At 37.0% G+C, this 23,317-nt stretch overlaps 2 protein-coding genes across 2 annotated transcripts in view; one reads left to right on the top strand and one right to left on the bottom strand.

Annotated features, from left to right (window-relative positions):
- Window positions 1–10,362, top strand: part of VPS26C (VPS26 endosomal protein sorting factor C) — a 34,365-nt gene extending 24,003 nt beyond the window's left edge. The window contains exon 9 of the transcript XR_012831064.1: window positions 10,342–10,362. The gene's annotated coding sequence lies outside the window, so the exon portion shown is untranslated. The remainder of the gene's footprint in view (window positions 1–10,341) is intronic.
- TTC3 (tetratricopeptide repeat domain 3) overlaps window positions 32–23,317 on the bottom strand; it is a 67,664-nt gene continuing 44,378 nt past the window's right edge. The window contains exons 27-46 of the mRNA XM_075710844.1: window positions 22,712–23,026; window positions 21,794–22,057; window positions 21,307–21,353; window positions 19,564–19,620; window positions 18,101–18,177; window positions 17,180–17,332; window positions 15,891–16,794; window positions 13,901–13,966; window positions 12,496–12,645; window positions 11,134–11,273; window positions 9,349–9,417; window positions 8,596–8,692; window positions 7,526–7,626; window positions 6,798–6,888; window positions 6,090–6,188; window positions 3,584–4,005; window positions 2,980–3,100; window positions 2,600–2,827; window positions 2,346–2,435; window positions 32–1,702 (exon numbers count right to left, since the gene is read on the bottom strand). Of these exons, the coding sequence (XP_075566959.1) occupies window positions 1,592–1,702; window positions 2,346–2,435; window positions 2,600–2,827; window positions 2,980–3,100; window positions 3,584–4,005; window positions 6,090–6,188; window positions 6,798–6,888; window positions 7,526–7,626; window positions 8,596–8,692; window positions 9,349–9,417; window positions 11,134–11,273; window positions 12,496–12,645; window positions 13,901–13,966; window positions 15,891–16,794; window positions 17,180–17,332; window positions 18,101–18,177; window positions 19,564–19,620; window positions 21,307–21,353; window positions 21,794–22,057; window positions 22,712–23,026 (3,602 nt within the window). The 3' untranslated portion in view covers window positions 32–1,591. The remainder of the gene's footprint in view (window positions 1,703–2,345; window positions 2,436–2,599; window positions 2,828–2,979; window positions 3,101–3,583; window positions 4,006–6,089; window positions 6,189–6,797; window positions 6,889–7,525; window positions 7,627–8,595; window positions 8,693–9,348; window positions 9,418–11,133; window positions 11,274–12,495; window positions 12,646–13,900; window positions 13,967–15,890; window positions 16,795–17,179; window positions 17,333–18,100; window positions 18,178–19,563; window positions 19,621–21,306; window positions 21,354–21,793; window positions 22,058–22,711; window positions 23,027–23,317) is intronic.

Here is a 23,317-nt window from a genome sequence, read left to right as displayed (position 1 = left end):
CTGGCTGATACCAAGTGAGTGTACATAAATACCAGTTCCATACTAAGACCACACACTGTTTCCACAGCCAGCTGGCCTGTAATACCTCAAGGCATGCTACAGTCTACTTGGAGAACGCTGCCCAGTATGGCACGTGTGGGACTGCTTTGCCACTGCTTAGCAGGTCAAGGATGCCTCTGCACTGGAAAAGTGTCCTCAGCACCAAGGACTTGAGCTGCTTTTGTGAACAGCTAAGAAGATGAGAGATATGTATTCCCCCACCCCAAGAAAACAACAGAAGCTGAAAAGGATGTTGAGCAGCACAGTACCTAATTTGTCAGGCAGCAAGGTGCCTTAGCTCTCTAGCATGTAATAGATTACTCACCAGTAACTCAGACTTAGCAAAAATATTACACAAAAAACCCACATCAGCTGCAGCAGTAATTTTATTTTTGATCCAAGTGCCAATTAATATACTGATTAATCACAGACTAGTTTAAAACTTCATCAGGAGGATGCATACTCACTTTGGGGAACAAATGATCCCTAGAATTAGCTAACTTAATCTCGCCTAATCAATTTAATACTGTTTGTATCCAAACAATAGTCACACTCTATTTTCAGAGCAGTTAAGCTGTAGACACTGTAGTCCTGGTCTTCTGGCAGTTTGAGACAAATTTTACAGTGATGAAGGTACTCTGGCAAGCTCAGACTTCTAAAGCAGTAGGGTAACCAGTCTTTCAGCTGTTTGTATTCTGGACCTTACGCTGTTGATGAAAAGTCATGCACAGAATACAGATGCAGTGTGGCTTTGTCAAAAATAAAAATCCTGTAATTCTAATTTAAACAAATTGCCTCTTCAACAATGAGGGAAATTCAAACCATATTTCGAGATTAAAGAATTGAGCCACAGCATTCCAACTCAATGACAGGCAAACAGAAAGAATCACATGAATACTTAAAAATTCTCGCTTCAAAATACTACTAAGAGTCATTATTTAACCTATTTGAATTATTAGCTATGTGTTTATGCAAAGAAAGGAGCTGCAATTATAATGAACTGCATTCATAATGATCACAACAAGCCTGATTTGAACCCTGCAGTTAAATTTTAATTGTTTATGCCAAAGGAAGGTAATTTGGCTGTTCCAAATTCTGCTAGTCTGTCATTCAGGTCACCCACTTGTTTGATATTAGAATTTATTTTCAGTGTGGTGTAAGCTCTGAAGGAAAGCTCCCTCTTTACAGGAATTATGCACCATCCTTTCAGAGAAGTAGATAGAGTAGTTTAAATATCCCGTAGCCAAAAAACGCTACCAGCTTTGTGTGCTGCTGGCCTCTGAACTACATTGGCTTCGCACATTTAGGCAGCAACCAGGAAAAGTGCTGGATCGTGGAGTACGCCGACTTGATTCTGCAGGTGCCGTGGCAGTCCCAGTGTCGTACGGCTTAATGCGAAGTGTTAAATGCTGCATCAGTCTGAGTTCTACTACTGTTTTCAATAAAACCAGGATTCTGTCTCTTTCCAGGCATCGCGTTTCGGTTCCCTATCGTGGTGGTTATTCTGCAGCCACTTTGCATCTTATTACAGCGGGTTCAAAGAAAATGAGGTTTAGGCATATTTGTTCCGTGCGGGAAGCTCAGGAAAGTCTTCTGGCAACAGAGCATGAACGCGGCAGATAGGGCAGGTACTTGAATGTTGCTTAAGCCATGTTCTAATGCACTGCAAGAATAGGAAGATGTTGAGGAAAAAGTCCGGTATAAAGAGTTCAGCTTAAATATATTAATAATTGTAACTAACAGGTAAGCACTTTGCCAACATGTTCTGTGTTACTAAAATCCGCGATTAGAAAACTGTTCTCAAGTCTGACGCTGTGCCAGTCACTTTACATTTGCACCTATTCTGCAATAACGAATCAGCAGTAAACAAATCAGGTAATGGGAAAAGTCATGGACAGAGATATCCAGATATTCTAACATAATCCTGACTTTCTTACTACATGAAGTTACACATGCAACTGCTATCAGGTGGCAGATGCAGGGTTTATAGTGACAGCCTATTCTGTAAGTATGCTGCAAACAAATCTGTGACCTGACTACCGAATTTATTCTCTGAAGAATAAGCTTGAATTCACTGTGATGAATTACCATTGTAGTTAAAAATCTAAATCCAGAAACTTACTTTCTGACACAGTAAGACCGTATCTATAGCAAGTCTTGGTGTGCAAAGCATGTAAAAGAAAATTGTGCACTGTTCTTTATGCACTGAAGTGTAAGGGGGGGGTTGCTTTTAGAAAGTGAAACAACGGTGTAACTGAACAGTTCATAAACATTTGCATCGAAGCGTCAAGAACAAGAATCCTTACCTCTCTGTGAAAACGATGCCCACATTCTAGTTCACACCAGTCTCTGCTTAGCTCATCATGACATATTGTGCAAGGATCATCACTGGAGGCCTATACATAAAATGTGAAGTTATTTGAAAGCTAGCAACAATTAATCAGCAAATTCTAATAAGTTAATGATGTTACTAGTTTTAACCAAGTCTATTTAAGCTTTTGTACACAAAATGAACAAGTCAATTATTTTTTCACGTTCACTGAAACAGTGGAGAACTTACTGCATAGTCTAGTTTTTTCCATTTAGATTTAGGTCTTGCTCCAACATTTCCCCAGGGCTGGATATTTGGCTGAGACAGATTTTTACTCGAGGTGTTTTTATGTGCAGGTCTTGCCTTGGGTGGGCTGGGTACGTTTTCTTCTGCAGGTTCTTCCCGACTCCAAGTTCCAGTCTGTGCTGGTGAAGCAGAGGATACTGACTTCACAGGTCTCCCTGTTGAAGTTGGTGCCTAGAAAGGTATTGGAACAGAATTTGGAGCAAGTTCATATTTCAGAGCTTGATGGCAAAGGAAAGTCTGCCTTCTTTTCTGGACTGTGCTGCACTGGTTTCCTCTGTCTGAGACGCACAGTAGAAAAGGCATACTAACATACACCACAGTACCTTATTTTGCTGGTCCAGAATGAGTTCTGTCACTCTGCTTAGAATTTCATCGAAGCTCAAACCTGACAATGTATTCCCATTTCTCCTTTGTACATCTTTTATGAAGCTAGTAAAGTCTGAACTGAAGGGACCAAAAAAAAAAAAGACATAATTACTGATTGGCCATACTATAGCTGTTATCCGCATAGTCACAGCATTAGTTAGAGAACACTGTAGCTTCCATGTTTGATTCGGAGCAGCAGAGCCTTTAAAAGATACTAACTTTTCAAGTGAACTGTAGTGAGTACCTGCTTCCAATACCTCTCAATAACTACGATCTACCTTAATCGTAAAAACCCCCAAACAATAAAATAATAATACTTCTATTTGTTAGTAGTTCTAATTGGGGGAAAAAAAAACCCCAAAACACCTAAGCCAATGCCATAGGTCTGTTCCCTTAAGGAATGTCTCGCTGAATGGGAAGGAGGCAGGGAGGGAGGGAAGGTAACAACTAATATTACTGTTCCCATGAAGTAGAAGCCATCGACTAAGAAATCGATTCTTTTTGTCCTTTAATCAGAACTTCTGTTACTCAGCGTAACATTATACTCGTTAAAACAAATACCTGCTATAGTTTGGGAATATACTCTGTAGATGCACAATAATTTTTTCAAATGCTTTTGGAAGCATTTTTTTGCTTGCAAGTCCAGAAGGCCTCAGTTGCGTAGCTGAGTCATCTTGGTGGCTCTGGTTTGGCTGGACATGCTGAGTATTGCTTCCAGACATCCCTGATGGGCAAGTTGCCGACACTTTATCAGAATATGATACTTCCAGAGGTTTGGAGTGTGTTCTCACTGATCCGCCACTTGCAGAACAAGCCTTAGGATTCACATATGCTGGCTTAACTCCAGCCTGTGTCTTAAGCGAAGTGTGTGTTGGACCTTGATCTTCAGAACTTGAAATTGCAGGAAGTAAACTAGGATGTGCAGATGCAGAAGAATACACGACAATGGCTGGATCACCGACTGGAGGTCTACCTTGTTTTGCCTAGGAAACAAACAGATTTCACAGGAAAAATAGCCATTAAAATAAGTTGAGCAGAACTCTTGAGCATTTGCAGCATGAACTGTGACACATTTGGTCATGCTAAGGAACTGGAAGGTCACATCACTTTATCTTAACTTGCTTTACCTAGGTAAAAGTATTGCACAAAGTTGCTCTTTAATAGGTACTACATACAGACAACCTGTCTGAAGCAGGATTAAATAGGATGGCACAGATGCAAACCGTTCCCTTAACTTTTTCTTGCTTTGCTAAAGAATGCACGGCTGGTGGACAGCTGCAAGTTGTACAGAAGTATAGCTTCAAGTTGGTAGTAGAAACAGAACTGCTTTAAAGAAGTGCCATCAATCTGAAAAGGATTATATCATCTATCAAAAAAATTACACTGGATTATATAAACAGAAACACGTCAGCTGTAGTCATCATCTTGAAAAACTTGGAGCTGACATGATCCAGAGAGACTTCTTTTTGCACTAATGACTCTCTTCCATAAATGGAAAGAACTCCTTCAAATAAGTTTAGTTGTCTGACCCCATGACTGCTATTTGTTTCAGAATTTGACTGCTCTAGGAAGGTGGCTTTCTAACACAGAGAACTAAAATTCTACACTTCTTCGTAGTCAAACCTGCTGGTTCTCGTTCTGTGTTCTTTAGTTTACCGCCTTTTTGAAGTGGTATTTTACCTTCCCTGTAAAGGTGTTCAATTAATTAACAGAATTAATTAAACAGCTCCGGAGAAAAAGGGTTTTCATTAAGTCTTTTTTGTTTGGATTCGGTATTTGCCTATTCAAGTCCTGTTAAAGCTGAAAGAATTATAGATCTCTATTCTGAAAGCTTACTCCTGTATTACTGCAGTAAAAATAGATACCAAATGCAGAACAAGAGGCTCAGAAGTTGCTCTTTCCCAACCTGTAAATTGATGGTAACCTAAGGATGGTAACCAAATTATCTACATATTCTTTAGAGTTCTGTGCCAATAAGTAGAAAGGAGATACCTAGAAACAAGTGGGGAAGAAAAGGTATGCAGGAGAGCATAAGTGTAACTATTACTTATGCAAGTCCAGAAAAACTGTAGTAACAATCATAAATATACAGTATTAGAACAAAGCCTTGAATCTAAATTATACCAAAACCAAAAGAAAAAACATGACTTTCTGCAGAGAATACACATTAAAAAAAAGTTCTGTGGCATCTTCAATGAATTCAGGGATTTCACATGTGTGTGTACTATGAATGCATTTTACTTACTGAGTCAATTGTCTCCCCTATTTTGAGAGAAGACTGAACCCTTTTTTCCTTACTCCAAACTGTCCCAGGACCAGTGGTTCCTGAATGCTACTGGCCTTCAGGACTGGGCATCACCTCTGTGCCCTGGTTTCAATTTTACCGTCAGTGAATGGCAGCACGTAGGCTGTTTGCACCGCTGCTGCAGCTAGCTTGGCTGTAAGTATTTTACCGCTGTCATTTCTCTCCCCACCATCGTGCTGATGAACAGTTCAAGGAGCATTGACTTCGTCCTTGCACCAGGAACAATCGCAGGGTTCGCAAGTAACTGACATGATTTGAGCAAAGCGTTTGTGGAACTGTTGGCCCATGAGAAAATGCTTTTAAATAGTATTTATCTGGGACATAGTCACTACAGATGCATTTCCATAAATGGCTATACTCGATCTATTTCATAACAGATATGACTGGGAAGTAGATTTTGGTATTCATAATCAGTTGCACATGTTGGTGTAACAGGGCCTTGTCCCTGTGGATTTTGGTGCTACAGGAAAGTCATGATATGCAGAAGTATTAGTCCCAATTCAGACAGAACATGAGGCATTTTAAAGTTAACTTTAAACAGCTTCAGCCTCTCGAAGGACTTGAGAACGTCCTTCAACATGCTAATCTGCAGTCACCTTTTCCTTTTGAACATTACCTGGACGTATGGAGAGCCAGATTATTTTGTATTCAAGACTATATATTCAAGTTCTTTATGTACATGTCCATGTACATATGCAAAATAGCCATACAGATGCAAACTTAAAGAACTTAACAAACCGCTATCAAATGTAAGATACATACAAAGATGCTGGGAGGAGAAGAAAGCTCCACAGTTTCCATCTTAGTGAGGCAGTTCCGTGCACCATTTTTCACCATCTGGATTTTTTCTTCATACTCAGCCTGCAGAAGGACAAATTATCCTCCACGTTAGCATTAACTAAAGCTCGCTCTTTATTTAAAATGGCATTAACACAACTACTTTTTTGCAAAACACCAAAGATACCAGGCCTTTCAAATGGAGACATAAGGCTACCATTTGCTATAGTAACATAAATCTGTATTTAAGTACTTGCATTGATGCTTGAACGGGCTTGGGAAACCCCTTCCAGCTCTTCAAACTCAGCCTAGGCATTTTAAGTCTTAACTTTTCATAGAGAATTTTCTGTTGTTTTTAAAGAAGTGGAATGAATTTCTAAAGTTCAAAAAATACAAAAGAACACAGAGACTAGACTTATTAATGTGGGATCCAATTTTGAGGCAAGTGTATACAGGACGGATTTTTGCCTTTATAAAATTGAAGATACTCATTGTAACTTAACTATACTTAAATAATCTGGACTTAAAACGGTACCTTTCTTTTGTAAGTAAAAAAAAAAAAAAATGCAGTTCAGTATTTGGAGGACAAGCTACTGGTGTTTTAAAAAAGGAATACAAAATTATTTAAGGTATTTATTCTGTTTTAATTTCCAAAGTTCAACTTAAAGCGTGTTAAGAGAAATTAAAGCTTACCTCTACTTTTTCCAGTTGTTTCTTTACATTTGAAATAAATATTTCCCAAGAATCAATCTGTGACTTCAACTTAGGTGCTGCTGAAGCTGAGCTGCTGAAGTATTCAAGATTTTCAGTTAAACTCCAACATTCCCATTATTTTTGCTTAAGACCAATGGTTTTATAGTACAACTTTTTCCCCCCTACCAACTAAATCACAGTTGAAGACTTCAAGCAATTTTAAGTTGAAATCAGTTAAATTACTGGTACTTGATCCTATCCAATCTTAGAAGTAGACTCCTCAAATGTAAGTTAGTATTTTGTGGCAACATAAAAACAGGGAAAGGGAACATGGCGTAAGTTTTAAAAAAGGGTAACGCCAAGGGCGAAATTAGTTCCTTGTAAGGAACAAGCGCTGTTGTTGCACGCCCAGCAGTTTTGTTTGCGCTCTCTTCTATTTACATTGCAGCCCTTTCCCAGTGACACTGTGCAGGAATAACTGGAATGTTCCCAGTGGCCTGATCTTCCCCAGCGAAGAAAGAGTAAGACAAGAAGTATCACACATCTTGGTAATTTAAGACTAAGAAGAAACTCAGCTTCAGGAAAGCTGCATTCTACACACCTTTTGGCTAGCACCCCTTTGTGAGCAAAACTGACTTGTCTAGTTAAATGATCGTGATTAAACACTCAGTAGTTACTCGTACTTAGCAACTAATAGTACTGAAATTTCTGGTGTAAACTCTCCATACCTGCTCAGTGACTTCAACACCTTGAGATTTGCTTCTGCATTGGCAGCTACACCATTTAGCTTGCATACTTCAGTTTCCTTCCAGTTGTTGAGTACTGATATCTGTAACAAAACATAACTGCATAAAAAAACAGAAGTGCAGTAAAAGCACTGCTGTTAACACAAGGAATAAAACCTCAAAATAGATTTTAGTAAGCATCTGAAACAATAGTTTGATGATACAGAGTACAACACACACACAGTTCCTACGGTGAGGAATTTCAAGTGGAATTAACAGCCCTGGGAGGCCTTTGGGAGGATAAAAAGGCTACATTCACTTCAACTGATAGTGGAAAGCTTCCATAAATGTTCCATTTGAAATTTATCCTATATATATGTAAAAATATATATATACACACACACTTACTTTAAGTGATTAAGGCAGCCTTTTAAATACTGCATGGTTGAAGACCATGGACCAACGATCTAATCTTTTTATAAAATCCTACTGCAGAAGCCTACTGAACACAGTCTTCAAGCCCTTCTTAAGAAGGGAGAATTGTTCATGATATTCTAAGCATTTCCAGTATAAAACATACTGTTTTAGAAAAAAAATCTTGATATGTATCAGTACTCTCCTCCTTTCAGTGAAACACACAAGTCTGTTTTTGCATTCTGATTCTACCTGATAAAGTATATATTCACTAACCATGACTTACTTTTAACAAGGAATTTTTTATGTTCCTATAGTTAATTCTTACTAATGGAATCTATTCATAGCAAGGATAATTATGAAGCTGAATTACTAGTTGAATTTTGTTTGGTGCAATACTATATGCCCCAAATTCTGTGCATTCTTAATACCGGTCAATAATAACGTGCCTTGATTATTTGCAAAGTTTTGTAGGACAACATCATGATCAGCACTTGCCAATATTTGATTAACACTTTTGATACATGCTTACGAGAAGCTTTAGATGCCATTTAAAAAGTACACTGTTAGATAAGACCTCACCAGTTACCTTCCCCACCTATTATCAGCGCAAATGATCCAAGCTCTAGCAAAAGGTTTTAAGATTTTTTTGTTTGTACCTCTGCTTTAACAGCTCTTTTCACACACTCTCGGCAGTCATCTTGACTCTTTTTTATAAGCTCTTCCAATTTTACTTTCTCATTAGCAAATTTATTACTGTGAAATAAAAAGAAGTTAAATATTTGAGTAACATTTACAACAGAGTAATATTTAAAATTTATGGCATTTTAGAGGTTTTCTACAGCTATTACTTCTCCAGAACCAGGCATCTCCATTTACATTGTACAGCTTGTGCCTTCAGGCATAGTACCACGCTCGTGTAGCCATACTGCTGGCTCCACGGACACGACTTTGGGGTTTCTTCACCACATTTCACTGTGCAACCTAAAAAGCTTATAGGAGTTTGACTACTGCAGTCATGCAAGTATCATTGTTCTGAGCCTAATCACATATATAAAGAATGTATCTATAAATGAAACCTTGACTTTATACTATGTGCAAACTAGTAACTTTTAGAAAATATTTAGGTAACCTTATATACATTTAGGACTATAAGCATGTGAAGATCCAAAGCTACGTAAATAGTTCAGTACATCTGTACCACACCCAGCTTCTAATGCGTGTTCTAGGACACAGTAGCATATAATCAAGGGAAATGTATGAGAGCATTTTGAAAACCCAGACTTTTATTATTCTAAATATCTAAAGTGCTTATTTTTTCTAAGCCTTCACCCAGAGCGAAGCAGACAACTCCAATTAACAACAAAACAGTAGAAAAACGTAAATAACTGCTGAAGGTAGAAGAGTTTTACCTGGTATCGAGATATGTATTTAAACATATGTTATGCTGCTTTTCCTTCTCATCAATGGTCTTTGAATACCTAGAGTAATCAAACATTTAATAAGCTTGTTCTGAAAAATTTTCACAAGCAAATACGTGACACGTTCCTCTATAACGATAGTGACAATTATGCAGCAGTGACAATCTATGTTTTATATGCTGTTTAATACTATAAGTGCATTTAAATTAGTCAAGCATTGGAACAGGCTGCCCAGAGAGGTGGTGGAGTCACCATCCCTGGAAGTGTTCAAAAAACGGGTAGATGTGGCACTTTGGGACATGGTTTAGTGGGCATGGTGGTGTTGGGTTGATGGTTGGACTGATGATCTTACAGATTCCTTCCAATCTTAATGATTCCTAGTTTTTACTTTCATTAAAAAATAATGCAGCCATCAGGCCAGGAAACATAAAATTATTACTCTACCCTTAACTGGTTTAGTGGTGGACATGGTAGTGTTAGGTTAATGGTTGGACTGGATGATCTTAAAGGTCTTTCCCAACCTAAAAGATTCTATGATTCTATGAAATGTATTCCTAATCAAGCAGTAACTAATACAAAAGCAGATCAATGATTTTTCAAGAGAGATTTGGCCCAAACTACTCAGACTAAAGATAATACAACAGCATTCAAGGACAGAAGTCTTCTTGGGTCTGTAAACTGAGAGAAAACACTAAAAATACAGTAGGAATTGTCAAATCTGATTAAAAAAGTTATTGTTAAGTCGGTCATTTTCATCAGTTACCTAGAAGCTATTTTAAATGTTTACCTGTAATTTTAAAAGAAAGAAAAAAAATCAAGATACAAAACCAGACATGTACGTATTTCAGCCTATTACTGTGATAAAATATCTAGCTGGTTACACAGCCAACGATTAGGTTACTTAAAGATTTCTGAAGTGTTTAGAATGTTTCAGCAAAAGCTACTGATAATACTTCATCGAATGACACACTATTTAATTTTCAGTACGTCAGTGACGTGATCTCGTGGATGCCTGTTGGCGATGGCAGAAGTTCACTGAAGAGAGCGAGCTGATTGCCAGGGGAACAGCTGGGTTTGCTGCACACAGTATCATGATGGGATTCATACATTGGTATTACTGATTTAAGTTCCATGGAAAGCCCTGCAGATTTCTGTTTTAAGGTGAAAGATGGATAAAACACCCCCACAACAGACACATGCAGTTATGTGGTTCTTGCAGTTTTACTTGTATGTGAGAAATGATTGATAGGACTAGAAAAGAAGGAAACCTGCATCCTTGGATGATCCTCAGATAGGCTTATGTGGCAGAACAGACAAAAAGCTTGTAAGAAAAACAGATGCAGACCAGAGTTTGGTTGGGTTGATTGTATGACAGAAGAAGGAAGAATGAAAATGGAAATGAAAATTTAAAGCTAATCATATAGTGCAGCAGAGGAGCATGCTGAGGAAGCAATAGTAAGTCATAAAGGAGAAAAGTGAAAAAGCAGTGCAGATCTAAAGGATTCTGGAAAACGTAGGAAAATCTTAAATGAAGGAGTAGTATTTATTAATTAAGTTAAATAACGCTGTATGGAGATCCGATTAACGGCAGCTCTAAACCAAGAATTGCATTTAACTCATTTCAGAATGACATAATCAGGGCAACATACACCATGGGATCAGTAGATAGTGAAACTTATCATAGTCTATCAGAAATAACTGTACCTACTGCTGCTTTAAAAAAAAAAAAAATCAAGCAAAGGCAAAGCAAGGTAAACCTGTATATAAAATTAGTACCTATCATTGCTCTCCGTTTGCTTTTTAGCTGTGTTCCTTAGTGCTTTTAAATTCTCTTGATTTTCTTTTTTCTCCTGTTGCCATTTTTTCACTTTTATTTCTAAGTCTTGATGAAGCCAATCCAGTTCATTCTTTGATACCTAAAAACAGAAAATAAGAAAACATTCTTTCTGAAAACACTATCTTATTCAAATGCAAGTTAGAGCAGAAGCTAAGCCAGTGAAAATTACAGTAACAGAGTTTTACTAGTGCTTAAATTTACTGCTAGTTCAGGTGTTTAGCGTGGGCAACATATCATAAATGCTTTCCTGCAATGATCTGCACACCTCATTTACACGGCTTCAGAATACTTGCAACCCTGTTTTGCAGTCAGATGAAAGAAGAAATCCAGTTCCACAGTGTCACGTACAAATACATGCTGAAATCCAGCTCAAAATCAGTACTGATACTGCTGTTTCAGTACTAACAGCTGGCAAGTTACAAGTCATAACAGAGCAAGGCAGCAGTGAATCGTATGGCTGCCATTAACTGCTTAAAAAACCCGAAGTAGCATTAATGCATCACTGGGAAATAAAAGACAGTATTTTTAAAAATAAGTGACTACAATGCCTGTGGACAAGTTCATCCACCCTGCATACAGCCACACTTTCAGCTCAAAACTTTCTGAGCTCACATTTTTACCAAATATTCACACAGAAAAACAGATGCAAGACTCCATCATCCTCATATTAAAGTTTGCCAGGGTAAAGCTAGAACTCAGGAGCTCCCAAGCTGCAGCACATGAGTTTACTCCAACACATCACTAAAAGGAAAAAAAATATATTAAACTGAGATTGAATGACAAGCCCCATCTTACTAAAGATTAAAGAGAGGGCACGGTAAGACATGGCTTTGGTCTCACTTGAATTATTTTTTGTTTAAATGGAAAAATTCCTTTTCATGTAGACAAATGAGTAGCCTGCAGCATCTACATACAGCTTTAACTATAAAAGTAATCAAGTCAGAGTGATAATAGGCTGATAGTGTTGTTTGGGGACTACTCCTCCCAGGCATTTTCATGGAAATAAAGCCTGTTAGCAAACCCAACAAATAAAGGAGGAGGAAAGAGTCAGCAAGTGTAGTGCTTTTTTGTTCTTGGGTTGAATGAAACCCAACACCTATGCACTAGATGGAGGCAACCAATACCCTACGTGTTTAAGTGTGTTCAAATGAAGATGACACACAAAGATTGTGAGGTTTGCTGAGTTAGACTGCACAGCAATGACGACTACCATTCAAGTTTCAAAAATACTGTTCATCAATTACAACCAATCTTGTGAGCCACTGCAGTTTGTCCCACTGTTGCATGGATAAAAACATTACCTCAGTCTCTTCAACACTTTTTTTCAGAAGCTCTTCTAAAGCACTGATTTCCTCCGAGCTTCGACTTTCTAACTGTTCATATTTTTCCTGTGCTTCTTTAAGTTGTTCTTTTAATACCTGATGCTCTTTTTCCACACGTAGAATATCTCCCTGAAAATAAATCAGTTACAAAAAACAATCTAGTATCTGTTACCACAGGGCAGCAAACATTCATGACATCTAAAGGAACAGTCTGCTGTCAGTTGCGATGCAAAATCTTGAGTGTGGTCAGGGTGGGGTTTTTGTTTGTTTGTTGGTTGGCTGGTTTGGGGGTGGGGGGGTGTTTAAGGGAAAGTTGTATAACAGGTTCAATCCAGCTCAGGAAATGAACATTCATGTCTGACCATGAATGGAATACGATGAGTTCAAAGGCCATGTTTTCTCGCTTTTATCTTCTTGTACAGACATGCCCTGGTTTCGGCTGGGATAGAGTTAATTTTCTTCCTAGTAGCTGGCATAGTGCTGTGTTTTGGGTTTAGTAGGAGAAAAATGCTGATAACACACTGATGGTTTAGTTGTTGCTAAGCAGTGCTTACAGGAGTCAAGGACTTTTCAGCTTCCCATGCTCTGCCAGGTGCAGAAGAAGCTGGGAGGGGGCACAGCCAGGACAGCTGACCCAAACTGGCCAAGGGGCTATTCCATACCATGCGACATCACGCTCAGTATAGAAACTGGGGGGAGTTGGCCGGGGGGCAGCGATCGCTGCTCAGGGACTGGCTGGGCGTCAGTCAGTGTGTGGTCAGCAATTGCATTGCGCATCAATTGCTTTGTGTATTCTTTTATCATTATTAATATTCTTATTTTCTCTGCCTCTACTGTCCTACTAAACTGTCTTTATCTCAACCTACAGGTTTTAATTTGTTTTTTTGACTCCAGATTCTCTCCTCCATCCTACCGGCTGGGGGTGGGGAGGGTGAGCAAGCAGCTGTGTGGTGCTTAGTTGCTGACAGGTTAAACCATGACATAAGACTACCATTAACCTCAGTCTGAGCTGTCTATACGCCCAAATGGAGTATTTAAATCAAACCCCAAGATTTTTGGAGAGAAAATACTAAATTTCCCTATAACATACTCCAACATCTGAATAGCTACAGAACAAAGTTCCAAAACCTCCTTGTTGTGGGCTTACATGAAGTTTCCAAGAACAACATCACAGAATACAGGACAGTATGGGGGGGGAATCCCCCCCCCAAAACCCCAAAAAAACACCTAAACCACAAAACACACACACACTACAAAACCAACCAAAACAAAAAATTCCTGTTAAAACATGTCATTTTCAGAGAACCTTTATCTTTTCACTGCGAAATTTTTGGGCATTCCTTTAACCTTCTTCATAAGAAATACAAATATGCAGGTAACTTACTTGTTGCATTTCAAACGGTTGAAAAGGCAGGGTATTAGTTTCCCTATCAGTTACTTCACAATTTACCTAGAACACAAAGAATCATCAGTTGATTAAAAAGCTTTCCAGTTTATACATGGAACTAGTAGGTCAGCTCTGCTTTGGAGCCTTTGTAGCTAACCTACAATTTTACAAATCCAACTACATTATGAAGTAGGTCTATCTACAATGTAAAAAGAAATTATCCAAGCATTTCTGAAATGGACTTCAATCTTTAATGAAAGCACTTTTTTTTGTCGTGATCTTTCCCTAGTTTAATTGACCATGAAGCATTTATATTAAGAACAGTTCTCAGAGTCTTTAAACACAGCTGTGCTCTAAATGTCTGAAAACTTAAGACTTGCAAAAACAGTGTCTGACAGCTCGCTGAGGAGCTGTTTTGTGGCCCCAAACTCAAGATCTACTACATAAGTGCCTCTACTTAGAAGGGACTAGACTTAATGACCTTCAGAGTCCCTGCTTGTTTTCCTCTAATACCACCCATCAAAGACTTACTGAAAGAACTGAAGTTTAAAATCTGTTCATGCAACATATTAAAGATCCAGCTGATGATGCTGCCATTCTAATAGGCTATTAAAAATCACAGTCAGATAATGTTACATGCCTTGCCCTACCACACTTTTGCAAACACAAACAACAAGCGCTGTTGCCTAGCGCTCTTTTGATCTCTGCTAACCAGAATTCACTAAATTCAAAACTGTTGCCTCTTCTGTTATCTCTTTGTTGCATGTGTTCCAAACCAAACAGAAATCTCATTTTAAAAGCCCAGTCAGCCAAGTGATGAAATTCATCCACCAAGACTGATGGGAAACTAACTTTCAGCAACTGCTCAGGAAAGACTGAAAGTGAAGAAAAGTTTTGCATACAAAACAAGTTTGAAAAAAGCACATTAACATTTTCCTAATTTAGAAAGCAGTAATAACAGGACAACTATTTATCTTACAGCTATAAACAGCTATTCCTCCCTTAATGACAAGAAACAAATGAAGATGAGGAACTCATCCCCAGCAGTCCCTCTAGCATGTTGGATAAACTCTCATAAATGGATGTGTGAAACTGCCATGTCCGTAACTCTGAAAACCTGGCATCTTAATCCAAAACGTTTTCTGTAACAAATGTGGATGTGACCATTGTCTCCCTCTGTTACTTGAAGTGTGTTTTCGTAAGTGGTGTAGGCTGATCTAACTCTGGGGTACCATTAAAGAGTGAACACTCCAGCCCTCTTCTGTTCACTTGCACGCCTTGCCCCTTTTGGGGGGTTCGGCAACGCTTTCTCTGCCTGTAGGACAAAATTTTCAGGTTTTTTTAACTTCAGGAGGGAAAAGGAAATGTGAGCGAGTTTGCCCCCTGAACTCAACCTACAGCTGGGCTGCCACTGTATGACCACAAGGGAAGCATCAGCCAGCAATTGTCAGAATGTACAAACGATCTAAATACTCAAATATTGTGAAAGTTCAATCACTGAACTCATTACAGAAAGAAAAATAATGACACAGAAGGACTTTCCTTAACCTCTAAAGCAAAGTTTAAACTGATGTGCACCAGTTCCCTCCTTTGATCCTGGGTCAAAAGATCTGTGAAAATTTCAGGCAGAACAAAATTCAGTGACCATCTCTTTAAAGAATTACAAATGAAAGACAAGAGTAGTTGTAGAAAGTATCAGCAACTTAAACTGAAGTTCCCAGTCTGATAAACACCTCAATATCTTCCAACTTGTGACCTTTTTGGGGACATAAGTACTAGAGAATGCTAAATACTACTTTTAAGATCCCTTACATTTGGGTGGCTGGAAGTATGACTTGAATATTTGCTCTTGAAACTCTATACAACATTTGACCCTTTGGCAAGTCATAAAGAAATCATTCAAAAAGGAGTTGCACTTTCCAGTGCTCAACACTGTCATTTCTCACTTAAAAGCTCTCAAAATAACTGTTGCATTTTAATTTCTTACCTGAACAGCTACCATCCTTGTATGAGGATTGTTTTTCATTAGAGGTATACCTCTGCTTTCTTTTTCCGTCTTAATAACCTGTGTACCACATTCAGCTTCATTTGTACTATTTGCAACAGCAAAATTGTCTTCATAAAATGTCTTATCCGCTTTCTCCAGTTGGCACTGAGGGTCTTCATACATTTGTATTTCAGTTGGTATAAAACTGCTAAAGACATATTTGCTGTCTGAAATTGCTGATTCATCATTATCCTGATGAGCTGCATGATCAGCATAACTAGGCTGCTCAGCATCGTTTGCAATAAGAGGCATTTGAGAAGGCACTGGCAATATTCTTCCATATTGATAACCCCAGGAAGTCTGAGGCAAAAATATACCAGAATGTTTAGAATCAAAGCACTTTAGTAAAATATCTGAATACAACGACTCATGTTCTATGGTATCAATATTCTGATGATGCAAAGAATGCATTGATTTACGTGAAGTAGGAAAAGACCAGGGCGAATATTGTGGAGTCTCATAACTTGCTACTGTTAAGTCAGTAGATGTTGATATAAGGGGTTGCTTAGGATAAGACAGCGGTCTGAATTCCTCAGCAGCTGGATTTAACTGTAGCTTGTTCCGGGAAGAATTTTCTTGCATATCACAGACTATACCGTTCTCTTCTTCATTATCTCCAGTCTCATTTCTGTTTGTACTTTCTTTAAGAAGAACTGCATGCTTTCTTAAGGCAATAAGATTATCCACCATAATGAAACGAAGGGATTTCAGAAGAAAAGATTTCAGACCACCTTCATCTTCTACCATCTTTCGAGCTTCTTCAGGGAAATGTTCGTATTCCCCAACTAGTAATTTATTATTAATTTCCATAGGGCCATGTTTGTCCAAGATTTGAGAGAAGTAGCTTAAAAAAACCAAAAAAACAAACCAAAAAAACCCCAGTTGTCATTATTAATGAAAGTTTTTTCATGCAATTCTAAAATTGTATTTCACACATTCTATTTTCACAATAATACTTAAAAGCAAAGAACCTCTAGAACTACTGAAGAACGGTCATTTGGAAGATGGTGTTCTAGCTAAGCATAAAAATTTTCTGTAATACTCTTTCTTGCCTATGTCTTACTAAAAAACATGCAATTACTTCAAAGCATTAGGACATACCTTTATGTACATACCTACATACACCAGACCACCAAGACTCAAATTCTGGGACTTAATACAATATGTTATAAAAGTTATGAAGTAGTATTAAACCCTTTAAACTGCTAAGCACACAAATGTATACATACTCGTACAAGCTCTCACAGGTTTGATCTGGATTACTATCCAAAACTCCTTCATAACTGTTACTATTTGAAATGTCACAGAGAGCTTCAAATTCCTCTAGTTGTGCCCGAAGATATTCTGGGATTACAAATGGTTCATAAGAATTTGTAAAATCTCTGTAGCATTTTAAAAAAAAAAAAAAAAAAAAAAAAAAGAGAGAGAGAGAAGAAATAAATAATGCATATGAACAATAATTCTTGTCTCTAAAAATAATTGTATTTTTCACACATATTGAAAACAGTATACTGTATGATAACTACCTAGTGCTAAAAATATACCCCAATAGCAAACTTTTTCCTAACAAGCAGAATAAATACTTATCCCCAACATACTTAACCATTAAACTTATTAACTGACCTGCCACTAGCTTATAATAATAATAAGGCCTAGCTCTTGCCTAGCAGCTTTCACATCCATAAGCAAGAGCAAAACTGGGCTCAGAATACAAGAGCGACTCCCAATTAACACACAAATTCTGAGCAATGCACCACAGATTATCTCAATCCAACATCACAACCTGCTTGATATGGTGTGGATGGCAAAATTCAGTTGCGACTGATGGAGTACGTACAAATTTATCAACGTCTTGCTACATTAAAATGGAACACGAAGCAAGTAAGATGTTACTTAAAAGGATAGCTTTTGGATGTATTGGGCTGCAGCCTGGCAACAACTTGGTTACTTCCTCCATTGTTAAGATCTCTAAAATTCTAGTACCCCTTACACCTGTCCTGGAAGCAGGGACGTAATGGCTCTGCACAAGCTCATATCAAAAACACTTAGATGTTAACCCAGACTTGGTGTTTCTAAGACTGTCTTCTCCAGTACCTGCAAAGCACTTTGGAGTTTGGGCAATAAGAGCAAAGATGTATGATGGTACTTACAACGTATTTTCTTCTATAAATATCTTATCATCTTCTCGTGGTGCTGTACTAACTCCACTGGATAATACTAAAATAGACTAATTAAAAACAGATTATTATTTTTTTATCTCACAAAAGTATATGCAAAATGATCCACTGTAAAGACTACTAGTAATTTATTTACACTGAAGCTTGTAACTTTATCATGTTCAGATGCCATATTATGAACTGCAAAACTTTTAAGTACAATTGTCAGTACTAAGCCACAGAGAAAGTTCTTAATTTTAAACTATTAATTTCTTCTTCAGAATTTATTTTGGAAAAAGAAATTGGGATATTCAGCCCAACCTCCCTCTTTTTTTACCAATTTCATCAAAACCCTAGATGTGTCTGATTTTTCACTGAGTTTGGATTAAAAAAAAACCAAACAACACTACAGCTTCACTTTGGTAAGACTTTTGTGCAACTTCTTTCCACTGACTTTCTAGGAATCTCTTCCTTTATATTTGAGAGCCTTCAAGCTTTAATAATTTTACTACAAGTAAGTCTGAGTTATCCCTAGTTACACATGGCTTTCATATGATACCTGTTATTCTTATGTTCACCATTACAAATGTTTTAGTTGTCTTTTAATTTTTATTATCTAATAACTTCAGATATACACAGACTTGTATAAATGCATCCAAGTCAGAAAAAGAAAAATGTGGCTGATGAGAATAGGAAAAAAGATCTTAAGTTTACTCTTGAAATTCTAGTAAAATTACAAAAAGGTAGGGGCATGGAGGAAACAAAGATTGTATCTGAAGCTTTCAATACAGCAAAATCCTAGAAAAGCTGTACAAAAGACAGTACAAGTTTCAGGTAGTATATTATTCCTAGCAAAATTTATAAAATACTGAACAACTGATAACATTTTTCTGAGCAATAAATGGAACACTTGCATATTCAGTCACTGATATGCCTGTAAAAATTATCAGAGAAGACAGTTAAGAGACAATTTCAGACCTATTTCATGAGGTGTAAGGACACATTTTTCTTTCTCAAAATGACTGGTAAAGTGTCCTTCTCCAACTTTGCTATCTGTCAGTGCAAAAGGAAATGGAGCATAAAGTATTAATTACATAGTGCAGGCAGTGTACTGTATTCATAGGTGGGTTTTTCATTTTCCCATATGGGAAATTAATTCTGAATTACTGTTTTGATCTTAAGACAGTGGATGGACTGAATGTATTGGTACTGAATCAGAGCCTAAGTTACTCATAAATAACTTTTTTTTCAAGTTTATAAGTAACTTCTATACTGACAAAATCATATTCTAACACAGCAAAACTTATTAACTGAGTCTTAATGGCATTATTTTACTTCAGGAAAAACTACTTCAAGAACGAGTCTCCACAAGGTATTTAGGATAATAGCGTCTATACATCTGAATGCCAGCAATTCTAAAAAAACTATTTATAGTAAGCAGCTAAAAAGTTACTGACCCTTGAGTCTTTTGAGTTCTTCTTCCTGTTTTTGTTTTTAACTTTGATACCATTAGTCTGAAACAGAAAAATAAAGTCACTTTTTTTCATTAGAATAAAATTAGGATGTATTTGCAAAACCAGTATGTAAATTTTAACAAGTTTCATATTAAAATTCTCATTCTGGTTTGACCAGCAAGATTTACAAGTTTAAGCATGCAATCTTCACCCTCTCCACTCCATCCCCAGCTGCAAAACACAAAAAGCAGCAGAGCTTTACAAGACTTGATCCATTTCGTTCCTTTTCATCATTTTCCTCTTTAAACGCATAAAACATTGATTTTTAAAAACAGAATTTTCTATCATTTTAGTATTTCAGATGCATGCTCATTACTTATAGCTGAAATTGCTTATTTCAGCAGCTGTGTCATCCTACACAACACAGTTTCCTTTGGGGAACAAGAAGCAAACAGAACCGTCAAATGTTCTGGTCACTTCAATTTTCAAAGATATGCAATGATGAAGGAACTAAAATGCATCTTCACTTCTTAATAGGACTGTGGTTATAGATTAACAGAACTCTACTAACAGTAACTTATTAACAATTTATTTTAGGATGCAAGTAACACTGAAATACAAGTACTTTTATTGTAATGGCTTTAATTTCATTCTTGGATTTCCAATTCATGAAGTGAAAAAGTAAAGGATTTCACATCTTATTAAGATGTATATTAATTAATTAACTCTAAAGATTTATTCTGTATCAAAAGTAAATCTTGGTTTTGTACAGATAAATTTGTCTGCAGGCTAGAGTACTTTTAAATGAGAGTGCCTCAAACACATAATTAACAAATATATAATATACTTCTGCCACTTAGAATGGATTTTAATTAAGATACTAATCAAAAAGTGATTCAGAATGATGTACAGTTTAAGACCTATGGGCCGAATCTGAAAAGCATCTATAAGTTGTAATGAACAAATGCAAAATATGTCTAACCCACTTCAAATTTACTTCGCTTATTAGAGGAACAAACGTCAAATTCCTAGCCTTACAATTTAATGACATCTGAAGGTAAAGCCGGGTTACACTACTTTCCCAGTTGTTGCTTTGGACTGTAAAATGTACAGTACAATTAGTGTCCAAAATTATGCAGATCCAAGTTTACGACACTCAAGGAAGAATCACGCTTCAAGTTCAGTTGTCATGGTAAATACGCAGATACAGTAGTTAGTAAGAATCTCTCTGTTTGTAAATCAGGCACTTTTTTTTTTTAAAAAAAAATTCCCCAATGATACTTTTGGAGAGACTTTTTTTAGTTAACACCAAACTGCTGTTATCAAGTAATATGTACATGCTCTTCCCGTGCACCTTATTTGCCTTATTTTCCCTACCCAAAGGAGGTGATACGGCCCATCAGTGTACCCTCAATCCACTTCCACTACAACCTCCTCATCTGCATCCTTGAAATACTCATAATCTAAAAGGTATCTTGTTGATTTATGTTTTAACTAAAGAGAAAACACTAAAGTATTTTACTGATGGAAGTTTAGGAAAAATGGTACGCAGTCTTCAAATGCTTTAAGAAAAGGGGGCAGGGGGAGAAGATAAAACAAAAAAGTAAATCTCTAATCAGGTCTAAAGGATGATGATGTAAAAATAAACCAAGAGATGCACATCTCTCTTCACTTTTGCACATTTTTAAAACACCACGTTCATACTTGTTTCTGAGGTTACATGAAATAAGCATTAAGTTCACTTACCGATATATTTTCATTTCCGTGCTTCTTTAATATAATGGTAGGGTCATCTATTGGAAGGATATCAGAGTCACATCCGTAAACAGAAATAGTAATATTTTATGTAACTTATAATTGTGAGCTATGAAATTATAGTAACAATTATTATAATCCTTTATCAAATACCACCAAAGCATCTCAAAGACTGTAGTTGCAGAATCTCTATGCTTAAACTGAAAGATAAATACTTATTTTGGTTGGACAAGATATATGCATAAAGGTAAACTCACATGCTGGCTGTGGCACATGAAACAAACCAGTAGAATGTAACCTAAAAAAGGGTGGCTTGCCTTTTGAGGCCATATTGCCTTCCAGGCACTGAACGCAGATGATCCCATATGAGGCAGTTACTAGTTTGCTGAAGTTTCAGCCTTTTACAAGGCCCATCAAATGTGGTGTAAAACCAGACAAAATTCAGTGCTTGTAAGAATGATAACCTTTGCATACTTACCCATTTTATCAAAGAAGTCATCTAAAGCTTGATGAAGAGATGGAAAATTTCCTCTGTTGTCTTCCAACAGCCATATAAAACAACGGGTTTTCTCTAGGGGTGGTTTTAAGAAATATTCATGAATTTCTTTGTCTTCAGAACTAGTTGTCACATAGTCAAATTTACTACCATACTTCTCATTCCAGAGTGTGGTTAAAATAGAAAGGTCAAGTTCTTTTAAAAAATGTCCATATTGAAGGAGAAAGTTCTTTGTAGCTGTCAGACCTAAGAGGGATGAAAATAAACCAGACATTTCATTCCGGCTCCAGAGTTTTAGTGCTTACAGTGTGATATCCCCCTTCAAAGAGGAACAGTTTGTTCTAGAAATTATACAGCAGCTGAAACAGATTGCGTAAAACCTTTTGTATCTTGAAAATGCAAACAAAAATTATAAATGGAGTTTATATAAATTTGACTCTTAGTCAACACCAAATTATTATTTGTAGAATGAATCTATATAAATTCCTTAAAGGACATGGATGCAACAGAACAGAATTAAGAATGCAAATCTTGTCCAAGGTTCTGGCATCTTATTATTTATGCAGATACTATCATTTAAGCCTATTCTAGAACTTAAAGACATTAAAAAAATAAATCTGTTCAGTTTTCTCTTTCCTACATGGACAAAGCCCTGCCCACATTAGAATGCTTTACTTGCAGAGACAAGAGAGGTTGCTCCTGTGTTACCTACCAATGGTCAGCCTTTCTTCTGTAGAAATCCTGGCTAAGGATCAAGTAAATGAAAAAGAGGAAAGCTTTACTTTACCATTTAAAGTTAAGAAAGCAAGACTGGAAAATAGGGAGGTTATCTTTTCATCTGTAAACTGAACAGTTATGACAGGGTAAGGTCTTCTGCTATTACATAAACATATAGCCTACCCAAGTTGTTAAGATGTTTCAGCCACTTGTGTAATTTGGGATCCACTTCTTCCAGCTCACTCAGCACATGGATAAAACCCCTTGTTTTTACTCTGTTTTTTTCCTGAATTAAGTAACTGATGAGTTGCTCCATCACTTCATGTGACATGCTGCTAGTTTTGCAATATGACATGTAATCCTCCTCACTGATTACAAACCATGAAAGTAATTCCTTTAATAGTTTGGAAGCATCACGAACAGCTGTTTTTATTTGCTCAGCATTTCGACTGATATGCTGCAGGACTCGATCACCAGCATATAAATCCTGAACATAACCTATAACAGGATTCAAAAAAACCCAAACAAAACAAGATTTCATGTCTGTTTACCACAATTAAAAACATCAACTTTAAAGTACAGATAATTTGGACTAAGTAGTGGTTTTAATTATTTGCTTTATCACAACACTGAAAATTACAGAATATATAACTTCCCATATAAACTAGCCTTAGCATTAGGAATTTGATACAACATTGTTTTAATTTTTGTTTACACAAAGAAACAATCCTTAGCACCTTAATGAGATTTCAGAGAGAGGGAAAAAAAAAAAAACCTGCCAGTCACAGT

This window comes from Pelecanus crispus, chromosome 1, assembly GCF_030463565.1.
Source record: "Pelecanus crispus isolate bPelCri1 chromosome 1, bPelCri1.pri, whole genome shotgun sequence".
Taxonomy (NCBI): Eukaryota; Metazoa; Chordata; class Aves; order Pelecaniformes; family Pelecanidae; genus Pelecanus; species Pelecanus crispus.
The sequence above is the reverse complement of the archived record's forward strand: the minus strand, read 5'-3'. Positions and strand labels throughout refer to the sequence as shown.